Source organism: Psammomys obesus, unplaced genomic scaffold (genome assembly GCF_907164565.1).
Source record: "Psammomys obesus unplaced genomic scaffold, mPsaObe1.curated_primary_1811, whole genome shotgun sequence".
Classification (NCBI taxonomy): Eukaryota; Metazoa; Chordata; class Mammalia; order Rodentia; family Muridae; genus Psammomys; species Psammomys obesus.
Window position 1 is genome coordinate 4,508,396 of NW_026586463.1, and position 16,190 is coordinate 4,524,585.

A 16,190-nucleotide genomic window follows, 5' to 3' on the forward strand; every position below is an offset into this window, starting at 1 on the left:
GTTCTTTTTGTAGTGTTCTTGTCCCCTCTGGGTCCATCCATCCTTCCCTCCCACTCTTCCAAAGGACTTCCCAAGCTCTACCTGATGCTTGGTTATGAGTCTCAGCATCTGATCTGATCAGCTGCTGGGGGTGGGGGCTGGAGCCTCTCAGAGAACAGGTTAGTTAGGCTCCTTCCTATAAACATAGGAGATTATTATTAGTGGTGCCAGGGATTGGATCTCTTTCATGTTGGACCAATCATTGGTTGGTCATTCCCTCAGTCTCTAACTTTATCTCTGCACATCTTATAGGTAGGGTATATTTTGGTGCAAAGGTTTTGTAGGTGGATTGGTGGTCTCTTCCCACCACTATAGGTCCTTCCTGACTAGAAGGTGGCCTCCTGACCCCTGCTGCTAGGAGGCTCAGCTAGAGACATCCCCATATCCTCCCTGTAGCCTGCCCTGTCTCCTCCCCTGTCTTAGGTCTCCAGTTTGTCTCAGTGAAGCCCTGGCTGAGAAAAGTTTCTCTTTTCTCTCCAGGCCCTCAAACCTCCACTTGCCATACTCCACATATCTGATCCCCCTCACCTCATTTCTCTCCCCATACTCTCTCCTATCCAGTTCCCTCTCTACTTCTTCTACTGTCTATTCTATTTCCCCATTTGAGTGAGATTCTAGGAGGCCCTGCCTCCGTTGGGCCTTCCTTGTTGTTTAACTTCTTTGGGTCTGTGATTAGTAATTATCCTGTAACATATGGCTAATATCTACTTATAAGTGAGGACATACCATGTGTGTCTTTCTGGGTCTGGGTTACCTCACCAGGGATGATTTTTTTTTCTAGTTCCAGCCATTTACCTTCAAATTTCATGGTTTCCTTGTTTTTAATAGCTAAGTATCCGACTGTGTAAATGTACTTGTTTCTTTATCCATTCTTCAGGGACATCTAGGTTGTTCCAATTTCTGGCTATTATGAATAAGACCACTATGAAAATAATTGAGCAAACGTCCTTTTGGTATGGTAGAACATCTTTTGGGCATATGCCCAGAAGTTGTATAGCTGGGTCTTGAGGTAGTATTATTTCCAGTTTTCTGAGAAAGTGCCAGATTGATTTCCAAAGTGATTGTAGAAGTTTATACTTCCACCAGGAGTGGATGAGTGTTCCCTTTTACCACATCCTCACCAACATGTGCTGTCACTTGAGTTTTTGATCTTAGCCATTCTGACTGGTGTAAGACAGAATCTCAGAGTTGTTTTAATTTGCATTTCCCTAATGACCAAGGAAGTTGAGCATTTCTTTAAGAGCTTCTTGGCCATTTGAAATTTCTCTGTTGAGAATTCTTTGTTTAGTTCTGTCCCTCATTTTTTAATTTGATTTTTTTTTTTTTTTTTGGTTTGTTAGTGTTTAATTTCTTGAGTTCTTTATATGTTTTGGATATTAGGCCTTTGTCAGATGTAGGGTTGGAGAAGAGCTTTTCCCAATCTGTAGGCTACTTTTTGCTCTCTTGACAGTGTTCTTTACCTTACAGAAGCTTTCCTGTTTCATAAGGTCTCATTTATTAATTGTTAAGATTAATTTATTAATCTTCAAGCCTAAGCTGTTGGCATCTGTTCAGGAAATTGTCTCCAGTGCCAATGACTTCAAGGCTGGATCCCACTTTTCCTTTTAATAGAGTTAGTGTTTCTGGTTTTATATTGAGGTCTTTGATCTATTTGAACTTGAGTTTTGTGCAGGGTGATATATATGGTCCTCACACTGATATTAGTCTGTATTACAGCTGTTTCGTATGTATAGCGTGATATGTATAACAGTAAGTACAGTTCACTAAATAAGTAGTACTGAGTACGCATTTCAATTCTATCAAGCCAATTAGACTGGGTCCCTCCTTCACATAGCATGCTTACAAGCAGATTGAAGGTCACTAATGAACTACGTATGAAACTAGGAGAAATATTGGGCTCATGTATTATAAGATTTTTTAGTAATATGAAAACAAAAGATTAATTTTAATAAAACATTCTTAACTTGTGAAATTAGCAAGTTAAAAACAAAAGTAAAGGATCTAATTTAAATATAAGAAAAAGATGTGATCAGATTCATAATGAAGCAACTTAAAAAAAGAAAACCGAGCCTCAGTGAAATAACTGAACAGATAGGCACTTTTTTAGTGGCTATATTAGCTTCATATGGCTATAATGGAGCATGATAACCTGAGTTACTGAATTCAACAGAAACTATAAAAAGTAAAAAATGAAAGCGTTGACACTGCATAAAAGCCAGTGGTTCTGGAGAATCTTTCCTGTGAGTCTGTGTCAGCTTCTGTAGCTGGAAACTGTTCTTGCCTTCCCTGGCTTACAGTCTTGTAACTTCAATCACTGCTTCTGTTTTCACTTGACATTCTTTCCTGTGTATATGTATCTCAGTATCTTTACATGGTGTTTCCTGTCTGTGACTATGTCTAAACTTCTTTCATCTTCCAAGGATACACATAGGTATACATTCATGTTATGGTGGTATTGGGTTGTGGGGTAATCTAGAACAAACTTATTCTAACTTGGTTACAACTGCAAAGATATTATTTTCAAATAAGGTGGTATTCACAGGCTGAATGAACCTTTTACCTTTTCTGGCGACACAATTCACCTCATAACTGTTATTATGAAACTTTATGAAAACAGTCTGGAGATGAATCTGGCTATGTCCACTGAAGGTGAATATTGATATATTTCAGAAACCAATAATCTACTTTTAGATGCTTAGATTTAATTATGATTTATGAATCAGCAATAAAATCACCATTTGAAAGGTAGCAAAAATTGTAGCCTCTTGTGACCCACCTCAGACCACTGTAAAAAAAAAAAAAAGCTGCACTTCAATGCAAGTTCCCTGTATGAGTTGTATAAGAACTAACAGGAGCTCTAGAGATTTGCTCAGTGACTAGGAGGGCATATTGTTCTTCTAACAGACCTGAGTCTTGTTCCACTCAGTTCACAACTACCTGCAACTCTACCTTCATGGGAATCCAACATGCCTAGAACCAGCACCTTCATTCATGTGCGCGCGCGCGCGCGCACACACACACACACACACACACACACACACACACATACACAGATAAAAATAATACAAATAAATATTTAAAAAGAACTACATAAATTCTGCAAAAGATATAAAACTTCCATTAGAAGTAATATTAATGGAAAAATTTTGGAATTATTTAAATTTCCATTTACTAAAGTATGGGTAAATTGCCACACCATTATCATAAAATAAAATCAAAATAATTAAAGGTTTTTGTATTAACATAAATTTATGCCAAAAATGTTGGGCAAAGTAGAAAAAGAGAAGTGACATATATATTAAATATATATAATTTCTATATAGGCTTGTAACGCTTATATATGATAATATATATATTAATATTCATGAGAATGATAAACACTAAATTTAAGAGTAAATATAACATCAATTGAATTAAAACTATTCTTTTATTAAGCTTTTCTCAAATCCATATTTATTACAGTTTTCTTTCAGTTTTGTAATTTGTATGTAATACATAGGGAAGGGTGAAAATTAAAGTCTATAGTAATTATTTTAATACAGGACTGCACCCTTAGCCGTTCCCAGCTAACACACCACTTATTACGGTTCCCATTGATTAAATAGTGTGGTGCTAGGCTAGTATTTTAGCTAGTATTTTTTGTGTGTGTGTGTGTTTAGAAAGTATTGTATCTAAAAAAATTTAACCCTTGCATTGAAATATAGGTTTTAGCTTTATATGAAAAAAATAGTGCTTGACAAAGGAAGTAAAAAATGTAGCCATCCTCCAGATGTTAGATTACCAACTACATTTTGCTTCAAGTAATTATTTGAACTGAATTTCAAATCCCCTCAGATTAATACTTAATGATGCTTATGCCCCTAATATTTGTCTCATTTCAACTATGCTCTTACTCTTTCAAAAGCAAACGATGAAAATATTTTCAGAAGTTTTCTAATTTGAATATTTTAGATAGTAGTCTAGAGGAATTGATATCTGAAAAGTACATTTATTAATACCAATTATTATCAATCTGATAATTTCTCACAGTGAAACAACCTATCTTCCAGCTTTTACTGTTTTTTGTTTGTTTGTTTGTTTGTTGGTTTGGGGTGGCAGAGGTATACTTCAATCATTTCCCTTGTGCTTTGAGATGAATATGGCTGCGCTCCTGGGGAAAGGACAGATCCTTACACCACACCAGTACTGAACTTTCATTGTCATGTTTGCTTTTCCTCTTCAATAACGTCTGATCTAAGCCAAGAAGCTCCAAAATGCAATGATCATATTTTTAATCCATTGGCATTTCTCCCAAAATTTCCCCGAGAATTGAAAGCTTAAACTCTTTAAGTAATAAAATAGAGTAACACCCGCATACAAGTTGTTTTCATAATGCGTTCTCATCAAATAGGGCCTTCTACGTTTTGTTTTATAAGCTTTACTTTCTTACTGTGCACTCCTAGTTCTCTTTCTCCACATTTCTGAAAAATTATCACTCGAGAGACAATATTGTTACATTGCATCTTTATAATTATTAGTTTTCAAATTCATTGAAGATTATCTTGGGTTAACAAAATGCATGGCATCATTTGATCATCACAAGTTTATCGTTGCACCCATTTGATTATTTAGGAAACAGGAAGACCACTGTTTTGTGCATTGCTACTGAAGTACCAGGTCCCTTCTGCTATGCACCATCCAAAGCACAGAGCAGGAAGAGAGCAGTGAAGAAATGATATTTCTAGAGGAAGATAGATGATGTGGATTAGACACGAGAAACTATGCTCAATCTTAAGGAATTGACTATTTTGGTTTATTTGAATTTCTTATAAATTTTGAGCAGTAAGAAAACCTTTCTTCTCAAATTATCTAAACAAAATTTGCTATCCAAACTTCATTTTCCTAGTGATTTCCAGTCAAAACTCAGTTTTTAAAAAAATTAATTTTTTTATTATTACAAATTTATTCAATTTGTATCCCAACTTTTAGCTCCCTCCCTCATCCCTCTCAATCCCGCCCTCCCTCCCTCTTCTCCCATACTCCTCCTCCTCCACTGATAGGGGTCCTCCTCCCCTTCCATCTGATCCTAGCCTATCAGGACTGGCTGCATTGTCTTCCTCTGTGGCCTTGTACAGCTGTATTTGTCTTACTACCTTGGTTTTCAAGGACCAGAGAACATTCAATTCAGAATAGTAGTTTTAGCTTCAGATAACCTATCCTAGTGTCAAGGAACCAAACCATTTTTCTTTTCAAGCAGGAACAGACAAGGAATAACTTTTGTAAGTTTCTAACTAGTTAGTGTACAGCTTCTTCCCTCCTTAATAGAAACTTTAGTGTAACTGGGAGGTGATGGTTAAGCAACCTCTGATGAACCCCAACTTCAGCAAGGTCCACAGTAAAGCTTCAGCTTAAAATCTTTCTTATACTCCTGGCCAAAGAGCTACATTAAAATGCTGGGCTTGGATCAAATTTCCTGTGAAAATGTTAAAAGATATTTATCTCTCATAAAGTATTTCAGAGAAATTCTGCATGATGGATGGTATAGCACACACAAATCTATAACTTGACAAGTTCGGGCTTGATTCTAGTAAATTCAAGCTAGAAATAAAAGCAGAATGATTGATGTTTTTGTCTAGAAATCATATCAGTAATAGTCATTAGAAAGCAAGATTTTCCCCGTGTTAACTTCAGCAGTCTTGACAAATGAACTTAAGTCTGCCTGGGGAATTTTATACCATTTAATCAGTTCTATCTTGTTAGGAGCCATGCAGGAGCAACAGCAAAAGAGCTCTAGAACTCACGGAATGCGGTTCGCCGTTTAGCACAATCATGGTGAGTTTGTCTCAGAGAGGCATAATCCCAAGAACTGCGTGTCCTGAGGACTTTACGCTGTTACAGAGCACAGCTCTGCTTGTTGCCCTTTATAATCACCACATCCTTCAGAACATATGAATCGTATGAATACTCTAAGGAGGCTGCCTGCCCCTCCCTTGCACCTACAAATAACGATGCTTGATCTCTTTCAAACATGACTGCTGGAGCAGATTAAAGATTTTACCACCACCCTGGAAAAGAACCTGCAGATGTAGATTGGATACTGCCCTTAGAAAGAATTAGAAAAAAAATATTGTTTAGCAAGTTTAGGTAAAGAAAGATGTTTTTAGTTGTGGCTCTGATGTAGAAAATGTTAGAGAAAAACAATTTGTTTAGGCAGGTTAAGTGAAGACTTTTTTTTTTTCCTAGGGGCTCAGATGTAGATTATCTTAGAGAACTGTCTGAATTTCAGGAGAGTATACTCTTAATAGGAGAGCCAAGGACCTGCTGAGGTTAGTGAGTGAGAACAATACCCCAATTAGAACTAGCTGACTTGACTCTCTCACTGAAGCTGGGTTTCAATGTAATAAATTTCTTGTACCCATTTTTGCCTCAGCTTCCTCTTATGATTTAATTAAAATTACTGAGTGGATGTGCGCCTTAAAGATTTAAAGTAGAAATGACTGAATATTTTTCATATAAAAGGTTATATTTGTGATTCTTTTAAGATTTTTATAAGATTACCTTTCAAGATAATTGATTCTTTCTTTGGTTGCCAACTGCAGCCTGCCAGCAAAGAAAAGCTGGCTGGGAAACTGCCTTGCTTGTTCACCTTGTTATATATAAGCAGGTGGCTTAGTTACAAATGTATATGGGTTCTTGGAAATAACTTGTTTTTCACATTTGTTTTTTTTTAACCCATAATACATAAAACAATTGATCATAAGGAGGTACTGGAGAACATGTTTTTCTTATGCATACTCATTGAAATCATTCACATAAAGAAAAATAAAATGTAACCACATTGTGGTTTTTGTACTGCTTGAAAGACCTTGCAGGGATGTGTAAGCTGTGGGAAAAAGAGAAAAAGTGTGGTTTGGAACTGGCTCTCTGGAGTTTGTTTCATTCACCCATCATGTGAAAGTGTATGTATGTATGTATGCATGCATATATAAAATAAAAGGCACCAAGAAGAAAAGCTAAATTTAAAAAGAAGCTTGTTAGAACCTACCTGCTAGTGCCTGTCCTACTTCATCATCAGCTGTAAGTGCGTGTGTGTGATCTCTCCTTCTTTCATTCTCTTTTTAGATGCTTGCCACAACCAGTGGAAGACCATGAAAGGAGCCAACAGCCCTCTCCCCACTTACATGGTAGTTGTAAGCTCCCGTCAGGAACTATCAGCACTGGCCCAGAACTTACAGAGATCTACCTGCCTCTACCTTGAGGAGGAAATGCTGGAATTAAAGATTGGTGGCCACCATACCCAGCTAGCTTCTGTATTGCCTAAGAGTTAAACATAGAAAAATTGACTAAGTGTGAGCACGAAGAAAGGTGACACTGGTTTGCTTTTATTACATCCCACTGTATTATTTCAACATAAAGTCACACATAATTATTAGTTACCTAAAAGCCACAGAATTATAGCACTGCACATACACTCTGAGCATCCAGAAGAGTGTCTATTAAATCTCTTACATTTTAAGAAAGGAAATATTTGATACATTATGTACATTAATTTGGTCATGCATATGAACTGCTTGGCAATTTCCTAGACATGAATTGAACATGGCACACTCTATCGTTGCTAACACTGCTGCACTCTATCGCACTAAGGTAGAAAAGCAAGTCCCAGACTTTGTAAGCATAAGCTCCAGACTCAAAGCCTTTTGACTTTCTTGAAAAGGAAAAAATATGTTTGTTAGCTATTAAACCATTTAGGATCTGGTTCATCATGCTGCTGACTGATGTTTCCTGGTTTTCGTGACTTACATGTTTACACATGCTAAGCTTTACGCATTCGTACGCAAGTAGGTTCTTGATATGTGTATGTTTGCTCTTTGAATATAAATGTTTCTTCTTTTACTCTGTAGTCTTAATTACATTTTTAAAGTTTTGTCCTTGGAGATTTCAGACTTTAAATGTCCATTATAATCTCTGCAATTACAATTGCATTTTAACGAACAATTTATATTTGTGAGGGATTTTGCTATAATAACCTACATTCCCACATGTTTTTTTTAAGGTAGTCTCTGAGTCTGTCTTGCTGTACGTACTTATCTCTTTTTTTCAGTTATGAATCACCACACATGCCAACTTCACTGTTTTGGTATGCTGAAATAATGGCGTGGAAACTGTGTCCAGGTCAACCCATCTTCAAACATGCTGCCCTGTGTTGTATATGTCTGCCCATGTAGCTTTTCTTTCTTTTTTAAAAATATACTTTAATGATTACTCTTTTCTTTGGTCTTAAGAATACAAAACTATGAAATTCAAAGCTCTTGTTGAACACTATTGTAAGACTATTGCAATTTGTAGTGAACCCTTGCCTGTTATCTAAAATTCATTGCTTTGGGAATTGCCTTCTGCACTTCTTCACTTCAGGTGTCTAATCAGAATCTCCAGGTAGATCTTTTATTGTGTGTTGTTTTCATTCAGATTAATTAGAAGTCCCGTTCTTTGTGTTCAATGGTGATTGATTTTTCAAAAATAATAAAAAACAGTTTAAAACAAACTTTTAGAATTTTCTACTTTCAGTGTTAAGTCAGGTCTCTATGCAAAAGGTTATACTGCCACCCTCCCACGTGGGTGGGAACTCAGAACATGTGAGTTCTGCAGCACAGGCTGCGGTACCAAAACACTAACAGGTAAAAGTGTCATCTGCATCCTGTAAAAGGCCATTTTTCCTAAAGAATTCGTGAATGATAGATGTCACAAGCTTTCAAAAGGAGCTAGAACATATAACAGGCTTGATACAAGAACCCAAGAGAAAGAAAAGGTTGAAGAAAATATTTGACAATAAATAAAATGACAATATTTAATAGTTTTTGTTTATTTTCTAGTATCCTGCTTACAACAGTGGTTCTCGACCTGACCTTACTTAGCGCTGTGAACAGGGCTCCTCATGAGGGGGTGACCAACTCCAACCAGAAAATTAGGTTCATTGCTACTTCATTAACTGTGATTTTGCCACTGTTATGAATCGTAATGTAGATATTTTTGGAGACAGAGGTTCACGGAGGGGGGGGGGGCGCGGGTAAGGGGGTGGGCTTGTGACCCAGCGATTGAGAACAGGTGTCTTAGAGTCTGGGTTTCCTTCATGGAAGACATTCCTCCACGGCGCTCTGAAGCGCTTGCCGGAAGGTGGCGGCAGAAGCAAGCCCTTCGTGCACAGAGCTGTCCCAAGTGCTGAACCCAGTTTCAGAGAGACTCGGGTTGCTGGAGCAGAGGGACGCCACCAAGTTCTCTGAAGGTCTGCAGACTCTGGTGAGAGAGGCAGAAGTCCAAAGTCCAAGGAAATGCACCCCATGGTTAACAGTACACAGACAAACATTTCCCCGAATTTACTTGCTACAAATCCGTGGGAGGTGTTAATATCATGGAGGTGAAGAGAGGAGTGGCGACTGAAAAGTCAGTGTGTGCTTGTGTGTTTAGAATACACACCTGCCTGATTTTTAAAAAACCTTTTCTTTGAGATTCAGCTGTTTTCAGCTTCCGTATTTTCACATGCCCTTTATCTCCCCCCCCCCAACCCACAGGATAATTGGGCAAAGGCCATTGGCACCATCGTCCCAGGACAGGCTTTTAAGAAGCTAATACCCACACTCTCTACCTAGTAGTTTAGAGGGTGGGCTGCCCAGGTTTCCAACTTTCAGGCTCCCTGTGTCTTTCCTCATTTCCAGTAACCACACTGTGAACCTGCCTCTATCTAAGAAGTTGGCAGAGATAAAGGGAATGAGTAGTGGGGAAAGATTTCTTTCTTCCTCCCTCCCTTCCTTTCTCCCTTCCTTCCTTGCTTGCTTCCTTCCATCTCCCTCTACTTTGCTGGGTAGGAGGCGGGGTTTAATCTGTTAAAACACTGGCCTGACTAGCAGATCGGATCCGGGTGGGTATATGAAGTGAGTTCTGACTAGCAGATCGGATTGGAGTGAGTATACGAAGTGAGTTCTGAGTGTGAGGACTGGAATGTAAAGACGCCTGGCTGGAGGGAGAGGAGGGCGGGGGACCGAGCAGAAGGAGGCATTCGGGACTGGGGAAGTGCTGGGTGGTGGTGGGGGTTAGCGTGGGAGGAAGGGAGACTGGCTGTCTGAGCGACACAGAGGGATAAAGAAAGGGAGGTGAGAAGGAAAGGGGAACTGGAAGGGAAGGCCAGTGGGAGGAAGCCGAGAGAAGGAGGCTGAAAAAAAAATAGAAAGAAAGAAAAGCAGAGACTGTAGAAGGCAGGAGAGAGGCAGAGAAGAAAATGGGGGTTGAGGGTCACAGAGTGACCCCGTAGGATGGGGTTTCTGGAACCCAGAGACTTCTGAGGTCGGAGACTGATTACTCCCCGGGAGAGTCCGGCTCCAGTGGCCAGTTTGGCAGGGACAAAGTGAAATGGACAGTGTGAGACAGATATCGCAGCCATCTCTCCAGCACCCAGAGATTTGGAATCCGCTCTCAGGCCAAGTACAGTTTCCTAGCTGGAGCTTCAGAGCGCTCAGAACCCGCGGGAGCCAAGCCGGAGAGCGCCGGTGAGCTGCTCCTCCCAGATGCCTTCGCCAGAGCAGTAAGAACTTCCCGCTCCCGTCCCTGGATCCCCTCCCTCTGAAACTCCTCAGAAAAGGAGGAAGACCCTAGGGGGAGGGGCAAGGGAGATCCCCTTGCAGCTTTCCCCCCACCTCCCTTCCCCCATCCCACGGGGCGCGCAGGCAGGCATGGATACGCTCAGTGTTGGCCAGGGCAACAACACCACGTCGTCCCGGGAGCCCTTCGGGACCCGCGGCAACGATACGGGCATCTCCGACGTGACCTTCAGCTACCAAGTCATCACCTCTCTGCTGCTGGGCACCCTCATTTTCTGCGCGGTGCTCGGCAATGCCTGCGTGGTCGCTGCCATCGCCCTGGAGCGCTCCCTCCAGAACGTGGCCAACTATCTCATCGGCTCCCTGGCGGTCACCGACCTCATGGTGTCAGTGCTGGTGCTGCCCATGGCTGCTCTGTACCAGGTGCTCAACAAGTGGACCCTGGGCCAGGTCACCTGCGACCTGTTTATCGCCCTGGATGTGCTGTGCTGCACCTCATCCATCCTGCACCTGTGCGCGATCGCGCTAGACAGGTACTGGGCGATCACCGACCCCATAGACTACGTGAACAAGAGGACGCCCCGGCGTGCCGCTGCGCTGATCTCACTCACTTGGCTCATTGGCTTTCTCATCTCCATCCCGCCCATGCTGGGCTGGCGCACCCCGGAAGACCGCTCGGACCCCGACGCGTGCACCATCAGCAAGGACCATGGCTACACCATCTACTCCACTTTCGGCGCTTTCTATATCCCGCTGTTGCTCATGCTGGTTCTCTACGGGCGCATCTTCAGGGCCGCGCGCTTCCGGATCCGCAAGACCGTCAAGAAGGTGGAAAAGAAGGGAGCAGGCACCAGCCTGGGAACGTCGTCGGCTCCGCCCCCCAAGAAGAGTCTGAACGGACAGCCAGGTAGTGGGGACTGGAGGCGCGGTGCTGAAAACAGGGCAGCGGGGGCTCCGTGCGCTAACGGCGCGGTGAGGCAGGGTGACGAGGACGCCACCCTGGAGGTGATCGAGGTGCACCGAGTGGGCAACTCCAAAGAGCACTTGCCTCTGCCCAGCGAGTCGGGGGCTCCCTCCTATGCCTCCGCCTGCCTAGAGAGAAAAAATGAGCGCAACGCTGAGGCAAAGCGCAAAATGGCCCTGGCCCGCGAGAGGAAGACAGTGAAGACGTTGGGCATCATCATGGGCACCTTCATCCTCTGCTGGCTGCCGTTTTTTATCGTGGCCCTGGTCCTGCCTTTCTGCGAGAGCAGCTGCCACATGCCTGCCTTGTTGGGTGCCATAATTAATTGGCTGGGCTACTCCAACTCTCTTCTCAACCCCGTTATTTATGCTTACTTCAACAAGGACTTTCAAAACGCGTTTAAGAAGATCATTAAGTGCAAGTTCTGCCGCCGATGATGATGATGGTGGTGGTGGTGGTGGTGATGGTAATAGTGGTGGTGATGGAAAAGGAGGAAGAGGAGGCTGAAGAGTATAGGGGTTCCAGGACCCTCCCCATTCACTCAGTACCCCCTCCTTGGAAGAAACACCTAAGAGAACTTGCTTTTCCTAGGACACGCAGCTTCTTGGCCCATGGCTTTCAGATAATGCTTTTCCCCTCTTTATTCTATTTCAAGGGGACAGTGCTCTTTGCAGAAATCATAGAGAACCCCTAGAGTCTGTGTGAAAAGTTACTGGCTCCGTCTTTGACCCTAGGATCAGTTTTTATAGTTGCAATAACCTCTTCCCTATTCGAAATCCCAATTCTTCACGATGGAAGATTAAATCTCAGTGATTCAAGGCAGAAAATGTAAGCTGTATGGCATCTGTCACTCAAATTAGAACTGTCAGCTTTTGCCCTAGTCTGGAGGTTCAAGACTGCTCTGTCCTTCTCCGCTCTCTCTTTAATTGGGTGTCAGTCTTCTCTGTTGAGTCTGATCTCCATTCACTCATTGCTGGTCCGGAAAAGCAGTTGGACTACTTTGGCCTAAGGCACCCTGGAAATCCCTGCCTTGTAGGGTAGCAAAATACCCTTCTTCCCCGGTGCACAATGCCCACGTTCTGTGTTTTTTTGAACTCAAAATCAAGTGGCAAAAGTGTCTGTTGGAGTGGAGTGGGCCTGGCCCATGGGGAAGAGCCAGGAAGGCCTGTAGCTGGTTTCCTGTCGTGGTGTCAGCACTCACCAAAGAAATTGACAATCAGACTATTCGGAAGGCAGACTTTCATCCCTCTAGTTTGTTGGCCTTTCTGTACGTTCTGGCAAAGCCAGGTGTCTGCTGCGGGAGGCGCCCACTGCTGGCCAGGGAGGGCGCGCTGGGGACGCTGAGATGCACAGGACGGCGCGCCCCACACTAGGCTTGGTTCTTAGCGGCAGGCTCCTCCGCTAAAGCCTCTTGGCGCCTCGGGTTTGCAGCGCTCAGGTTCCTCTGCCTCACCTCGCCAACAGCGTCCCGGAACTGACCAAGAAGTTGAGAGTTTGTACAAGAGAAGAGAGAGCCAGAAACCTCTAAGGAAGTGTGGGTGTGGGGCATACAGGGGAGGCAAAGAGCAAAAAATGCTCCTAAGTGCTTCCAACTCCAGAGGCGTGTCCTGGGGAGCCTAAAAGCGCAATTTTAACCATAGGATGCAAATTTTCTCTATTCAACCCCTTCTCTCTTCCGACTGAGGACTACAGCTTTGTTTAGCATATCCTAATAATGTCTGGATTCGTTCATTCAGGTCGCACACAAAATGAGCAGAACTCTGGGCTCTCATTGCTAAGGGTCTCAACACCTCACGGATCCTCAGGAGCTTGATCCCAGAGACAGATAACTAAAGGAGCGGAGACCTCAGTGGAACGGTTAGAGGTCGCTCTCTGTGCAGAATCTAGAGGATTCATTTATTCCAGGCTTTTGTGACCCAGAGTTCTGAGGAGAAAACCGGTTTTAATTCCTTTCAATTTGTAGAGCTTCCCTCCCACCCTAGGCATTCTTCCTCTGCCTTTAGTTTTGCTACCCCAGAAAGGTAATTTATTTTGGTGCTTCATTTGAATGTACATTTCCAGCTATGCGAGAGGGCATCGCGAGGTTTGTGTTACACCCGAACCTCAAATTTTCTGTTGAATAATGGTTTCATTTTCCAGCAATTACACGGAGTTTTCTCTCTTCCCCTTCCCTTCAACTGTATCTTTCCAAGGTCTGCACCTGCTGTTTTGAAAACCGTGCTGCATCTGCTTATTGCCAAAGTTGCTAGTACAATGCCCCCACCGCCCTCGTGTTCATCAACAGGGCGAAAGGACTGCTCTGTCACATGAAGCCATTGTTCTGTTTGCCAAACCGAAGGAAGCCTCTATTTGGTGTCATTCGCTCTGCCCTGAAGTGGGAATGATTATCATCTCCCACTGTAGTAGAGCCATTTCAGACTTTAAGCCTGTAGGGCGTCTGCATGTGAGAGCCTAACGGGAGAAGATAAAACACTGCGTTTCTCTAGTACAAATAGTACTTGTTTGCAAACTTAGCGTTGCTTTTTGCTCTCCCAAATTAAGTAGAGCTAGATGACCAAACTATTTTTTTTCTGTATGTTTCACTATTTTTAGAACAGATTCTTATTTGAAATAAATCTACCCCCAAATTTCAGATGTCACATCGGAGACCAAGACTTCTAACTTCTATTTATTTGTATTTTCTTTCCATAGGAATGTTTAACTATGATGGGGGAAGGGGCATTAGTCCTGCTATTTTGAGAAAGAGACTTTAAATAAGACTGGAAAGGGCCACCCAATTGGACTACAATTGCAAAGTAATAGAGAAATCAGAGAAATAAGTGCAATGTGTCACACAGCTCTGAAGAAGCCTGATGCTTGTTTTATTTTAAGATATTTGTATTAAGGTGAAATATTCATGCATAAAAATTGGCCTTCACTCTTCCTTGTGACAATAAAGGAATTTAATAAGGCAATGCTATAATAAACTAAGACCAGTAGCCTATGTATCTTCATTTAATCAGACTCTTCATTTGTGCTAGTTGTATTAATACATAAATAGAGGTGAAAAATAAGGGTGATCTCACAATTCAGCTTAGGGAATTGTTTTTGTTTTGACATAGTTTTGCCTAACTATGTAGCCCTTGCTGGCCTGGAACTTTCTATTGTAAACCAAGCTGGCCTTTTTATAATTTATTTATTTATTTTTATTTTATGTACTTTGGTTCTTTGCCTACATGTATGTTCTGTGTGAAGGTGTAGGGTTCCCCCAGAACAGGAGTTATAAACAATTGTGAGCTGCCATTTGAGTGCTGGGAATTGAACCCAGGTTCTCTGGAAGAATAGTAAGTGCTCCTAACCACTGAGCCATCTCTTCAGCACCCTCTGCTCCTGCCCCCCAGACTGGCTTTTAACTGAAGAGATCTTCTTACTGGGATCCAGTGCTTCGATTAAAGACATGGGCTAGCATGTCCTCCTCAGGTAAGGTTTAACACTTAGAGACATATTAAGTTTTAACTCACAACTTCTAGACAAGTTATTTTTCTGTCACTCTTCCTTCTTTTCTTCACTTTTTCTTTCTTCCTTTCTTAAATTTTATTCTATAAATAATATTTTATTTCATGGGTTTGACACAAAATCATGCATTTACATGACTGGCTCCTTCAGTAAGTTTTTGGCATTTGTGTCAGAAACATAGATGGGTCAGGGGAATCAACAGCAAGGGAAAGCACTACCTTTTTTAAATTTACATCATGATTAATTTCATTTATTTATTTATTTAATATATAGTTTAACATAAGTTACAGTTTATTAACTTTGTATCCCAGCTGTAGCCCACTCCTTTATTCCCTCCCAACCCCACCCTTTCTCTCTCATCTCCTCCCTGCCCCTTTCCAAGTTCACTGATACCTTTAAAAGTGGAAAGCATGACTGAGGCTCTTCCTTTGTGTCCTTTATAATATCAAGCGAGAGGACAATAGCCACTGGTTTTTATTGTTATGGGGTTGTTGCCTAAAAGAAAAATAAAGGGACATTTTTTTCCCCACTGGGTCTCATTTTATAGTGGGGTTCCAGGAGTAAGACTTAACACTGAATGAAAACACTGAATGAACGATAATGCATATGTTCTTTTCTCCCTACCGAAATCATCAGGAGTACTTCTTGTTTCCATTAATTCTAAACTCATTTTGTTAATCTTAAGATTTTTATGGTGTCATAATGATGGCTGCAGTTAAATCTCAGTTAACCTCAAGGGTAAACAAAAGTCAGGGCTACTATGACCCCAGTACAAAAACCCCTCAGAGGATTCATGCAGCCTGTCTCAGGACAGAGATTGTACATTATACATATTAGAAATATATATATATATATATATTTATACATATAAATATAAATATATATATATATTTATACATATAATGTAAAGTTGGAGGATTTGGAACATGAGAATGATTTTGAGTTTGTTTGTTGCTCAGTTTAGTTTGCTTGTTTGTTTGTTTTGCTTAAGACAAGTGATTCTCTGAGTCACCCTGGCTGTCCTAGAACTCACTCTGTAGACGAGGCTGGCCTCAAACACAAAAATCTGTCTGCCTTAAGATTAAATGCCTGTGCCACCACCACCCAGCTCTTTTTTGGGT

At 41.6% G+C, this 16,190-nt stretch overlaps 1 protein-coding gene across 1 annotated transcript; it reads left to right on the forward strand.

Annotated features, from left to right (window-relative positions):
* Window positions 1–9,907: 9,907 nt before the first annotated feature.
* On the forward strand, window positions 9,908–14,545 carry Htr1a (5-hydroxytryptamine receptor 1A). The gene has a single exon (XM_055601915.1). The coding sequence runs from the start codon at window positions 10,743–10,745 to the stop codon at window positions 12,009–12,011; it is 1,269 nt and encodes a 422-aa protein (XP_055457890.1). The 5' UTR covers window positions 9,908–10,742; the 3' UTR covers window positions 12,012–14,545.
* Window positions 14,546–16,190: the final 1,645 nt, after the last annotated feature.

Bases quoted from the DNA above. Each gene is read 5' to 3' on its own strand.
- Htr1a (XM_055601915.1), top strand. From the start codon at position 10,743: ATGGATACGCTCAGTGTTGGCCAGGGCAACAACACCACGTCGTCCCGG.